The following is a 13723-nucleotide window of genomic DNA, read 5'->3' on the forward strand; positions in this document are numbered from 1 at the left end:
GAGAACTTTTATAAGCTGAGAATTCTATTATTATAGATCTATTGAATCTGAAAATTACAAGCCTTTTTATATGAGTAGAAGATTCTACACACATTGCACACACGCACAGTTTACTGCTAACAATCTCTATAACAAATTATAACAAACTTTAGCTGACTCAGCTGCCATGTCAGCATACTCATTAACTAACTAATTCTATTCTTAACAAATAGTATTTACATGACTAGAAGTTATCAGCGGACAAAACTACATGTAGAATCCAAACACATAACTTATTTACAGGCCTCATTATCCAAATTATCAGTCCTACTTTTGAAAAATTTACACAACATGACATACAACAGCAAGCTCAAAGCACTTGCCAAGGCCAAAACCCAGTAGTATAAGTCTAGTCGGGCTTCTTTCATATCATCTGAAAACCAGCTCCGTCCATTTCTTGAACTAGATAAAGCTTCAATCACTGTGATCAATAAGGCACTCAAAAAACTTCCCACACCGAAAACACTTGTATACAAAGCAAAGCCCATTGTTCTCATTCTAACTGGCACCTCATTGTAGAAAAATTCTTGCATACCAATAACCGTGAAAATGTCTGAAATGCCTAAAAGAATGTATTGAGGTAGCAACCAAAAAATACTAAGTGGCACGGTTTCTGAATATTGTTGGTTCATCTCCAGCCTCTTTGTTTCAACAATTGCAGCTATGATCATGGCTATAATGGAAAGAAACATACCTATTCCCATTCTCTGCATTACGGTGATACCTTTTTCACAGCGGATTATAATGTGTATGAAGGGAATCAAAATTTTGTCATACAAAGGCATTAGTAGTATTATCGAGACTGTAATAGCACTTTGAAGTGTAGCCGGTGGGATCTTGAAGTTGCTTCCAATATTCCTCTTCATTGTCATGCCTTGTTTAGTAAAGAATGTAGCAGGTTGTTGAAAAATTACTGCAAACATGAGTAGCATTGTCCATATGGGAAAAAGCTTCAGTACAACTTTGGCATTTTTAACAAGATGGTTGCCACTTTTGGGATACTCATCCTCATCCAACTCCTTACTGCTGCCCAATTTTTTATTACCACAAAGAGGTTTTTGCTCTTGAAGCCTATCAGCAAAGTAAAATTTATTATCAGAATGCACATTAATTACAAAATGAAGCTGCCTAATAAGGTTGTATGCTCTTTTAGCCCTAAAGTATGAGTGAAATAGAGATTTTGAGTTTTTAAATATTACTCAAAAAGTCACTATTTTATGATAAAATCTACTTAATTATTATCTATTTTCTATATCATACATAAATTTTACTTTACAATTGAAAAGAAAATTTAAATCCAACCGCTACAAAAAAACATGGTTGTTTTAAGTATTTTTTGATAAATAAAATTTGAGTAGATAGTGAACTTAAATTATAGGGACTAAAAGAGCATTTACCCCATCGAAATAATTAATTTCAAATTCAAACTTACTCAAGCTCCACTGTATCAGAATTGTCAATGGGTAAGACGATTTTGCTGTTCTTCAATTTTGACGCAGCTGCTTTGATGGCTTGAACTATGTTGATCAATGACACAGTACACTTTAGAGTCTCATCTGACTTGTACCTATAGATCTGGCTTCCAAATGAGAAAAATGCTGTTGAAGTAACCATAGCAATTGTGGGAATGGCAAATCCCAGAACCCAACCAAAGGTATCTTGAATATAAGACATAACAGTGACACCCAAAAGGCTACCACTACAAACACCAAAATACCACCATTTGAAGAACAAGCTCTTCTTGTCCGATTTCTGATTGTCTGTTGTGGTTGGCAATTCGTCATCGCTGTCAAGTTGGTCTGCTCCAAATGCTTGCAAAGATGGATTATACCCCCCTTGACCTAGTGAAATCAAACATAGAGACCAAAATAGGAAAGCTGATGAAGAGCTTATCTTGTTTGTAGTAGACCATGCCCAAGAAAATGCCGTTGATGTCAATGCCACAAGTCCCTTAACAAAGAAAAAGTAAAAAATCATCGACTACTGAAATATTTCAAAGGACACAGTCACACAGCTAACATATAAATATCCACTTTTGCTTTTGGTTAACATTCATATTATAAATATAAATTTTAACATTTATATTAATATTAAAACATTATTTTAATTAGTGCTACAACTTGTTATCAATAATTTCAATATGATTTATTAATTGTTTATAAATTTTTTCCTTAATAAATACTACGATTTATTATGTGAGGTAGTATACCCACTTCTACAAATTTTTCTATAATGAATTACTTAATTTTTCTACAACAAGTTACTTCAAAAATTTTTAAATGAAATGGTAGGCCCTGACTAAACTTAGTGGTGCAAGAAATGTGAGAAAGCAGTACTGATGGATAATGATATGATTCCTATTATTGTGTAAAGGGAAAAAGTATTCGGCACTAAGGTACACGACCTTGCATGCTTTAATTAACTGTGATAACATGCATGTAACATCATGAACATTGACGCATATGTTTCAATTAATCGTGATGATATTCATAAACACATAATAAACAATTAATACATGAATAAGAAATAGTAGGCAAGGGGCATAAAAGACTCCCCGCGAAAAAGGAAGGCCCACATCATTTTATTCAGTAGAATCAACGCTTGACCACAAAATTTTCCAGGCACTCAAATATATAACTTTAGAAATTTTGTCGGAGTTAATGATCTATGACTAGACTTACCTACTTGTTAATGGAAAACGATAATATATTCGTGAATCGTGAGTCATCGTCCATGCGTATGCACTTAGCATGTTATATAAACAATCTTTCTGGAGACTAATTAAGGCAAGTTATTAGCCAGGAAATGGTTATATTAATGACAGTAAATAATAAGTGTTGAGAGTTAAATATTTTGTCATTTGAAGAGATATACCATTATAGAATTTTGTGTTGTTGAGTTTTGTTGTAGTGACTCTATTAGCAAACTGATCATTAAGAAGGAAATAATGACATTGACACTTATCTCTACAATTTTATGATTCTCTTTTGTCCCATTTATGTTGAGATAAATAAATAAATAAAAATAACTATTTTTATAATTGAAATGAGTGTTTTATATATATATTTAGAGAGAGAGAGACATAGAGACTGCAAACTTGAGTAGGTTATAGCATAAAACTATAATGAATAAGCTACAAAATTTAGCAGGCTATAACAAAAATGTTTAAAATTAAGGTGGTTGAAAGTAAAATTCACATAAAATAGTTCTAAACATTATTTTCATTTTAGACTTGGGTGGTGGACAGGGCCACCCTACAAACGTGCATGGTGCCGCCACGGCACAGAGTACTATGAAAACGGTAACAGATAGAGTAGTAAAACATTATAATTGCAGGAGGAAATGTCATTTTTCCTTAAGAAGAAGAGAAGAAATTAAGGTGACTAACCACAACATAGATGAATGAAAAGGCAAGAATGGTGGAATATCGATCCCAGTAAGAGTCAGCAAGTGGTGCCAATACCAGCGGCAGCATCGATGTGAAGCCACACCAACTGTTAACAGTCTTTGCTGCTGAAGAGTTGCTCATTTTCACAACATCCGTGAGGTAAGTTACCAGATTTGATGCCACCCCTTTGAACGCAAACCTCTCCTTACCAGCTATCACTACACATTAACAAATAAAAAAAAATGAATTATAAAATATATATAGATATCGAGATATAGTGTTTATATTAAACTAGAACAAATAATGATGAGAGAATCAGTACCTATGAGCATAATACAAGATTTACTTAGCCCCATGATTAGTTTCTGTTGGGCTGGTCTCTAGTCTTCTAATACGAGAACGGAATATGAGTATTTAAGAATAGGAAGAGAGCATAACAACAACAGGATGTGATTATATCATTATCTGTTGCCAAAGCCACTTCAAAGTTTCGGCCAGCATTGGCTCTCCCTTGCCTTTTAAAAGGTTAATTTAAAGGCTTGTCTCCGAATGGAGCACTAGACAAATCAATCAATCAATCGATCACTAAATAAAGTTGCGCAACGATAGCTTGCATTATTTAAGAACGATAAAAGATTGATGCCCCCACTTTCAGTTGGAAATGTTGTCACACTGGCATGTTATCGAGGAGCTAGCTTAACAAAGAGTGTCGACATATATTCTATTAAAGGATATGAATTTAGATATTCGGTGTTGAGCTGTGCCATAACTTTTTAATTACAATCTTTTATAACACTTGTATTTATAACATTATATAATTAAAATTTAATTAAATATTAATTTTTATATAGCAAACCGCATATCATTGGCTGTATTATAAAATAAAATAAAAAAACTTCCCAGCATTAAATTTAAATTCGGCTTATATATTATGAATATTAATTTAGATATATAACAAATTCACACATGCCACGTAGCTGACATGTCTCGTCTTGACACGTGGCAGGTCCAGTTTTCTGCCAGGTCAGCCCACTAGAGTACTCGAAATATCGGCTAGTAATAATTATGACACCATTCTAGGAGAAATTCTACAAAGAGAAGAAAGATAAAGACTACTTATGCATGCAGTTGACGTCTACATTCCTTTGAGTAAAGCTTTTGAGTACTGTCCAAGATAGTTGCGGGGAATATTTAATTTCCATATTAATTTGCAATTTTTTTTATGGGTTAAAATTTCAAATTTAGCTCATGAAATTATACAAAATAAAATTAAGTTGGCGTAAATCTTAAGTGCTGATTGTTTCAGTTACTCATAACGTACGCTAGAAACGTAACTGTGCAAAGGGCAACTGAAGCTTTATTTTGCTTTACGTTATGGAGCTTTTATATGTGACAATTGCATGGCATTCGCTTATAACTGTAAAGCCCACGTGCAAACACACCACAGGCACACACTAAACAAAGAGATACGAACAAGATCGCGGAATAATTACAGTGCTAGTTGACAAGGATCGCTTATACGAAGAAGAAGCAACCATCTTAAAATTACTAGACTGCCCTTAATCATGGACTCATAATTTGAGTTGATAACAAACGTGAACTTGTCATGCAAATTTCTTGGTGCTCCTAATGTGTACTCCTTTTCGACTGATTCTTGCCATTATATGGGTGTGCATCCGGACTTGTGCCATTCTAGTCAGCCTTATTGTCTAGACTTTGTCATGTTATAAAATAGTATGGACACAATCCTGCATAAGTTTACCTCTGATGACATTATATAAAATCTCACGGGCCCAACTTGCACTCAAAAGCTAACTCCACGGTACATGAGATCTTACTCAAGCCTTATATACTTAATCTAAGATCACTTCTCTTAGCCAATGTACTAATGTCCTTAAAAGCATTACATCTAGCGCTGCAAGGCCTTAACTGGATGAGTAATGTGTAAGATTTTCTAATTTGTCTAGATTGATCAAAGAATTTTTTTTTTTTTTTGAATACACACACCATACACATAATTGTTATCAAGGTACTTGAGATACTAAATTATTTGACGAGAATTTGGATTAATACGCAGCGCAATTCAGATCAACATGTTATCAGAATTCTTAAAAAACCCAAAATTATCATTATGAAGGAAAAGTACATCTAACTATAAAAACTATAAAAAGAATAGATTTTGAGTGGTCTCAGTGCATGCTCTCTCATCTATTAAATTCTTACCGTATCTTAAAAATCAATAAATAATAAAGTATCAATGATGCCTCCTTGACATCTATTTTATCGTTTTGAAAATTGCCTTGCTGGGGTAAAATTTGATCACGCAAAGGAGCTGTTTTCATGGAATATATACACGTTCAATAATACCCGAGACTTTCTCCTAAAAGAATACGAGGCAAGGAATCTAAAGGGTTAAAATGTCATTTGCCTTAACCATTAGCTTCTTGACGACTTCTCCGGAGCTGTAGCGAAGACTTATCAACTATACAAACATGGCTTCCGTTTAGTGGTTCACTGAGATGGATATCACTTAGCATATTGTATAGTAAGTACCACCAATCACAGCTTCGACAAATAAACATGTGGTTATCTACGCAAATAGCATGCAAACCCCACTTCGCATCTCCACTTTGTTTGGTTTTTGTCTCAAAATTAAAGACGTATCTTTTTATGCTACGTGGCCAATATACACTGTTCGGTTCTGCTTTGGATCCTACTCCCAAGCAGCAGATGCTTGATAATGAGCTAAGGCCTAACAATTAATTGGACAAATAATAGTGCTGATATATACCTGTAGATTTTTTTGTCCAAGGTATCTTTCTCAGTTCTTTGTTTTTTCTTTTTAAAAAGAAAGAAACTTCATTGAAAGAGAAAAGCATTATTACAGAAAAGAGAGATTGAGACCACCACTGGAGAATTCTCTAGCCATCTCACAGAAGGTGATTAAAAAAACAGAAAGCCAGTTTATGACAAAATATATAATGGAAAAAAATGTGAAAAAAATATTGGTTTTGAGATGTTAAAAAAAATATACATTTTTCTTTTACATTTAACTTGCCTCCAAATCATAAGAGTTTGATAGCAAATTTTTTACATAGAAAATTAGGTTATGAAACAATAAAGTTGAAATACTACACCTAGATATATAATTATATATTGAGAATTTTTCAGAACACTCTAATGAAGAGCTTTACTAACGTAAAAGAAATTTAAAAAAGATGTTAGAAAAGAGAGAGAAAACTAGAAAAACTATTTAGAAGAGTAATAGTTACTAGAGTTTCATAAAGAAAGGATTACGTGCAAAGGAACAAGACTCCTATGCCCTAATTATAGTGCCAAAAAAGAAAAAAAAAAGATTAAGAAAATGATCTTGTTCATAAGTTACATAATAATATAGCTTATATCACACAGAAGTTGTATTAACAAACTCAAATATAATTTGGTAAACATAATTTTGAGTTGCTGAAAACTATTGTTGAGTTAATATAAGTTACATTATAACGTAACTTACCAACACTAAGAAATTCTTATAAAGGAGAGTATGGTACAACTTAATCAAAATCACATCACACGTATTAATTTTTTAATCTCATGCAGGCTATGATTAGTTCATATTAAATGTATGTGTACGTATTAAAATTTTAGTGGTTGATGCATGCATGATGTGGTGGTGCGATTGTCTTATGAGAAAGACATCCTAATAACCTTAATTTCATTGGAGTTCCAGCTTTTCGCTGTAAACGTTTACTTTAAAAACCACATATTTTGTGGATCAACTTGGGTTCCGTTTGTGATTGAGGTGATATATATTTTAAGGTACAACTGCCGTAGAAAAAAAGTTGTAACTATCAAATAAAAAGTTAATAATATAAAGTAAATATAAATTTTAAATTAATTAATTTTAAAAAAATTATTAAATATATAATAGATTTTTTAATATACAAGTGAAAAATCATATCAACATATATTATAAGCTACAACAGCTAATGTTTACTAAACACTTTAGTGTTGTAGTTTTTAAGATATAGCTGCACAACCTCAATCCCAAATACACCCTTAATTGGGTGATCTCGTTTCTCAATCCCAACTTTAAATGCAAAGATTACAATACAGATATTTAACTAAACAAGTATCTAATTTATCGTGCAAGCTAAAATAATAATATTATTTTTGGCCGGCAATGATACTTTGAGAGCTTGAACCAATGGAATAGTGATTTGAAGTTTTAGGTTATTAGAAAACCCTAAAATTTAGAGCATTCAAAATGAAAGAAAATAAAAAGCTTTTGTCTTCTATCTCTATCCTTTACCTAACCCTTATATAGTGGTGTATATATACTAGGTTACCAACCGATAAGTACTATTATTTATGAATAAGATATACAAACATATATAATATTAATTCTATCCTTCCCCTACCATTCTTATCATGCCTTAATGAAAATTCCAAAATAATCTACATAGCATATTCTCAACCTCAAAGAAATTTAAAAAAGATGTTAGAAAAGAGAGAGAAAACTAGAAAAACTATTTAGAAGAGTATTAGTTACTAGAGTTTCATAAAAGAAAGGATTACATGCAAAGGAACAAGACTCCTATGCCCTAATTATAGTGCCAAAAAAGAAAAAAAAAAGATTGAGAAAATGATCATGTTCATAAGTTACATAATAATATAGCTTATATCACACAGAAGTTGTATTAACAAACTCAAATATAATTTGGTTAACACAATTTTAAGTTGTTGAAAACTATTGTTGGGTTGATGCAAGTTGCATTATAACGTAACTTACCAACACTTAGAAATTCTTATAAAGGAGAGTATGGTACAGCTTAATCAAAATCACATCACGCGTCTTAAATTTTTAATCTCATGCAGGCTATGATTAGTTCATATTAAATGTATGCATACGTATTAAAATTTCAATGGTTGATGCATGCATGATGTGGTGGTGCGATTGTCTTATGAGAAAGACATTCGAATAACCTTAATTTCATTGGAGTTCCAGCTTTTAACTGTAAACATTTACTTTAAAAACCACATCTTTTGTGGATCAACTTAATTGGGTGATCTTGTTTCTCCATCCCAACCTTAAAAGCAAAGTTTACAGTACAAACATTTAACTAAACGAGTATTTAATTGATCGTGCAAGCCAAAATAATAATATTATTTTTGGCCGGCAATGATACTTTGAGAGCCTAAACCAATGGAATAATGATTTGAAGTTTTAGGTTATTAGAAAACCCTAAAATTTAGAGCGTTCAAAATGAAAGAAAATAAAAAGCTTTTGTCTCCTATCTCTATCCTTTACCTAACTCTTATATAGTGGTGTATAGATACTAGGTTACCAACCGATAAGTACTATTATTTATGAACAAGATATACATTAACATATATAATATTAATTCTATCCTTCCCCTACCATTCTTATCATGCCTTAATAAAAATTCCAAAATAATCTACATAGCATATTCTCATCCTCACCTACCATATCTTTTTTTGCGCACAACATTACAATTTACAATATTGAATTCATAGGATATTACCACTTCCCCCCTGTTGAAATCATGTCACTTTTTTTCTTGTTGAAATCATATTTTACCAACTATTTCCTTAGAATTTTCATAATAACCATTTTCCCATAACTCTACAACTTTGTAAAAGAATGATGAGATAGGTCATTTGCTTGACATTTGTTATTAAAAATATTAAAATCCACATTTATTAAAATACAAATGTTCAAATATTCAAAGATAAAAATATCTAAGTAATTATTAAAAAAAATTAACTTATTAACCCCTGAACAATATTTTATTATCTGTCATAACATTTTATTTTATAAATAATAAGAGTTTAGCATTACATAAGGTGAGACTCATGAAAGTTTAAAAAAATTAGACTATTTCGTTAAAATTATGACACTAAAGGGCAATGAAAATATTATGGGGTACATGGCAAAGGAGATTTCTTCCAAGGGAAAGTGACAGTCTCTCAAACAAAAAGCAGAAGTAAATGTAAAATAAAAAATGTGGTATTATAATTATTTATTTTTGGCACACTATAATTATTATATTAATTAGATGACTCATCTCGCATCAACTAATATTCGTGGAATTTTAGACGAATTTAATTATGCTTCCTAACTTTCAGGGGAAAAAAAAACTTTGTTTTGGAAAATCCTTCTTTTGTCAACTTTCTAGATACTAATGAGATGAAACGATAAGGATTCATGAAACAAATTCTTTTTTTTATTATTTTTTTAACTTTTTTTATTTTTTGGTAGGTGTGATCTGAGTTCGGAATAATATATAGGAATTTTACAGCATCTTGAGTTATTCCAAGTTGACATGCGGCTCTCACTTGATAGTTGATTGGCAATGTGTAACTTTTATTAAATTAAATTCATATTTTAAATTCTTTCTAATTAAGTCATGAATATAACTGAACCATCAATATGATCACGAATAATATGATTGAGCTTTTTTCTTTGTAGAATTTTGCTGTGATGATTTTAAATGAGAAAAGATACACTTAAAGATTAAATATGCATATATCGAATATCTTTAGTATTAGTAGAAGATTTATATTTTTGATTATGTGTATACTTCAACTAATCATGATAATATACATATATATATATATATATATATATATAATGAACGGATAAGGAGCAATACTCCAGGGCAACAAAGACATTCTCAATTTATTTTTAATGATTTTAAAAATAAAATTTGCTTTCATTTTAGAGAAATTTTTAACGGCCGGGTCGGTTTTCGAGGGTTTTATGCGATCGTAGGTCGAGACCCATTAAAAATCAGGCCTCGGCCGCTGCCGTAAAACAATGGGCCGGGCTCAAGCCCTGGCAAGCTGGACCGTGCCAGATCGAACCCAGACTTTTTTATTGGGTTATCCCAGAGAGATGGCCTCCCACTCTCTCACTGAAATTTGAAAAGGAAAAAGATTGACCCGACTCGACAGTGCTTTCACTTTTCATTCAGTGAAGGAATATATAATAATCAAACGGTCGAAATCTCATCACATTACTATCGCTCGGTCCACGTCAGCCAAAGTAAACAAAGTCAGCCATGACTCCATCTCGGCGGCGGTCTTCCCCAAGACCCCAGTCGAAGTGCGTGCCTTCTTAATTTTTACATCAAAAATGCATACATAACCCGATCAACTCACGCAGCTGACTTGACCGGAACCCGACCCAATCCCGCCATGGCTGACCACCGTCACCACCGTCCACAACGGATATCCGTTCCTCCACGCGCTGCCAACACCAACACCATCATCAACACTCCCTCCACGCGCTACCCTTCTTTTTCCTATCCTCCCGTAACCCCGACGCCGGCAACATCCGGCCACCGTCCCAAATCCAACAGCAACAGCAAATCATCGCTTCAATTCCTCATCCTAATTCTCTTCTCTCTTCGCTCGCTCTACTCTCTCCTCCCATTCCTCCGCTCCTCCCCTTCTTTTTCTCTCTTCCCTTTCACCTTCCTTGTCTCTCTCCTCTCCTTCCTTCTCTCTCTAGCTTTCTCTCTCTTCTCGTTTCCCTCCTCGAAACGCCTCTTCAATCCAAAGCAACATCAAAACCCACTACCCATTTTCCCCCTCAACAAATCCCTACTCGCCAAATCGTTCCTCTTGGCCTGTGTCTTTCTCCTCAGGTTCCAGGCTCTCAGGTACTGCGGCACTGCTGCTATGATCTTGGCCGAAATCTCCGGTAATGTCGCCGGACGTTTTGTTGCCGAGGGCCGCAAAAATGGGTCGTTTACTGATTGGAGTAAGTTTTCTAAAGTTGGTGGCTTTTCATGTATGTTTGTGGGGTTGTTTTTGTTGTCTGTTAGTTGGGATCGGACTGAATGCTTTCCCCTTTCGAGTTCTTTTCTTGGCAAATGGAGTTTATATGGAGAACATTGTGTAAGGCTATGGCCAATGTTGTTGCCATTTTTATCTGGGTTTTTAGGTTGTTACGAGAGAGTTTCAATGAACTGGGGAGCAATTAGGCAGCTGAGTCAAAAACAGGTTAGGTTGATTTCATTGTTTTATACAACAGTTTTGCTTTCTGTTCCTGCCCTTGTGAGTTGGATTGTGTTTGAGAATTATGGCGACGGGGATGAAAGTAGTATATCTTTTGCGAATTTAGCATGGCCTTTAGGTAATACCGTTGTATTTGGGGTACTTTTGAGTGAGAATTACAGTGATCAGAAGTTTGTGATTTCGGCTGATTTTCAAAGAGAGTTTGTGGTTACCATAGTTTGTACTATTGTCTTGGAGTTGTTTTATTATCCTGAGCTTTCGCTTTGGGGATTGTTGCTATGCGTGTTATTGTTATATTTTGCTGTTAGAGAATTGGATCCTGTTTATTCAAATTATCATGAATTGGGATTTGAATCGTCGGAGTCATTCAGTTCTTTGATCATGAAGCCTATCCGCCACATTTTGAGTGAGAGGAAGTCTCGTAAGATTGCCCTTTTCCTTTTGATTAATACTGGTTACATGGTGGTTGAATTTGTTGCTGGGTTTATGAGTAACAGTCTTGGATTGATATCAGATGCGTGTCATATGTTATTTGATTGTGCTGCATTGGCGATTGGATTATATGCTTCTTATATATCGCGTTTGCCTGCGAATAGTCAGTTCAATTATGGTCGAGGGAGATTTGAAGTTTTATCAGGGTACACTAATGCCGTCTTTCTTGTTTTGGTTGGGGCGCTAATTGTGTTGGAGTCATTTGAGAGGATATTGGACCCTCAGGAGATATCAACTAATAGTTTGTTGACTGTTTCGATTGGAGGGCTTCTTGTGAATGTAGTTGGTTTGATTTTCTTTCATGAGGAGCATCATCATGCTCATGGTGGTGTGTGCTCTCATTCACATTCTCATTCTCACTCACATCCCCACCACCATCACCAACATTCACATGATCATGAAGGCCATGGCAAGCATCAAGAATGTATCTCCATTTCCCATGAAAGCAATGAAAAATCATGTTCTTCCCATGATCATCGCCATTGCACCGGGCATACTGCTCATCATCATGGCCGCTGTGACCACTGTGACTCCACTCTTAAGCATGAACATACTCATGGACATGATGACCAAGGTCTCGGTGATCAACATAGTCACCACGACCATACTCACAAACACAATAACCATTACCATCATCATCCTGCCAACCACAACTTCCATGCTCATGAACATGATGATCATGACCATCATCATCATGCCGACCACCATGTCAATCAAAGCCTGCTTCATAGTGCTTCAAAAAGTTTGCATGCTCACTCAAATGAGGAACCACTAAAGCATGACCGCCGGCACATTGACCACAATATGGAAGGAATCTTCTTGCATGTATTGGCAGACACCATGGGAAGTGTTGGAGTTGTTATATCAACCCTGTTAATTAAGTACAAGGGCTGGCTTGTTGCTGATCCTGCCTGCTCAATATTTATATCTCTGTTGATTGTATCCTCAGTTATACCCCTGCTCAGGAACTCTGCAGAAATTTTGCTTCAGAGAGTTTCTAGAGCTCATGAGCTGGATCTGAAGGAAACATTGAATGATGTTATGAAAATAAGTGGGGTACATGGCATCCAGAACCTGCATCTTTGGAGCTTTACAAGCACAGATGTGGTTGGGACACTTAATCTTCATGTTTCAAGTGAAGCTGACAAGGCTTCTATTAAGGCACAAGTGTCTCACATGCTATCTGATGCTGGAATCAAAGACTTGACCTTGCAGGTGGAATGTGTCAGGTAGCTAATGTAGCAACTTCTGAAGTAGTTCCATCTTTAGAAAGATAATTGAGGAGAAATTAGCACAAATGATCTTGCCAACTGCATTTGGCTACAGAGATGTTGTTACGGATACTCCTTTTCAGCAATCTAATAATTTTACCGGAGCTACATCATACTTGGGGAGTTTCAGACAACCTGAGATCGGGATAGTGATGCTTATGTCACATGCTATTCGAGCTTGCATTTGCCAGTCTTGAAGGCAACAGTTCGTCCTACAAATCAGCTGACTAACATTCATAGAGTGATAGATCAATCGGCTTTCAGTTTCTTGTATTGCTAACAGGTGGTGGAAAGAAACATGCACACGACTCTAAAATCCTCGTTGATTTATATTGGTATACTTGTATAATTCATGTCCATGTCAATGGGTTTTTTGATATTTGACTGCAGCTGAAACATCAGTTGAAACATTTTTATTTGTTTAAATTTGCTTTAAAATATTTGGAATGTGTATAAAATGGAGCTTCTCTTGTATGGTTCAAGCGGGAAT

General features: G+C 34.4%; 2 protein-coding genes across 2 annotated transcripts; one reads left to right on the plus strand and one right to left on the minus strand.

The window, feature by feature from the left end:
- Positions 1–231: 231 nt before the first annotated feature.
- On the minus strand, positions 232–3924 carry LOC18051495 (protein NRT1/ PTR FAMILY 5.9). The gene is made up of 4 exons (XM_006446360.2): positions 3750–3924; positions 3428–3645; positions 1472–1989; positions 232–1110 (listed from the first exon to the last, which is right to left on the minus strand). Exons 1-4 carry the CDS (start codon positions 3781–3783, stop codon positions 273–275), a joined length of 1608 nt encoding a protein of 535 aa, XP_006446423.1. The 5' UTR covers positions 3784–3924; the 3' UTR covers positions 232–272.
- Positions 3925–10445: 6521 nt separating this feature from the next.
- Positions 10446–13715, plus strand: LOC18051496 (probable zinc transporter protein DDB_G0291141). The gene has a single exon (XM_006446361.2). It carries the CDS (start codon positions 10646–10648, stop codon positions 13193–13195), a length of 2550 nt encoding a protein of 849 aa, XP_006446424.1. The 5' UTR covers positions 10446–10645; the 3' UTR covers positions 13196–13715.
- Positions 13716–13723: the final 8 nt, after the last annotated feature.

This window comes from Citrus clementina, unplaced genomic scaffold (genome assembly GCF_000493195.1).
Source record: "Citrus clementina cultivar Clemenules unplaced genomic scaffold, Citrus_clementina_v1.0 scaffold_2, whole genome shotgun sequence".
Taxonomy (NCBI): Eukaryota; Viridiplantae; Streptophyta; class Magnoliopsida; order Sapindales; family Rutaceae; genus Citrus; species Citrus x clementina.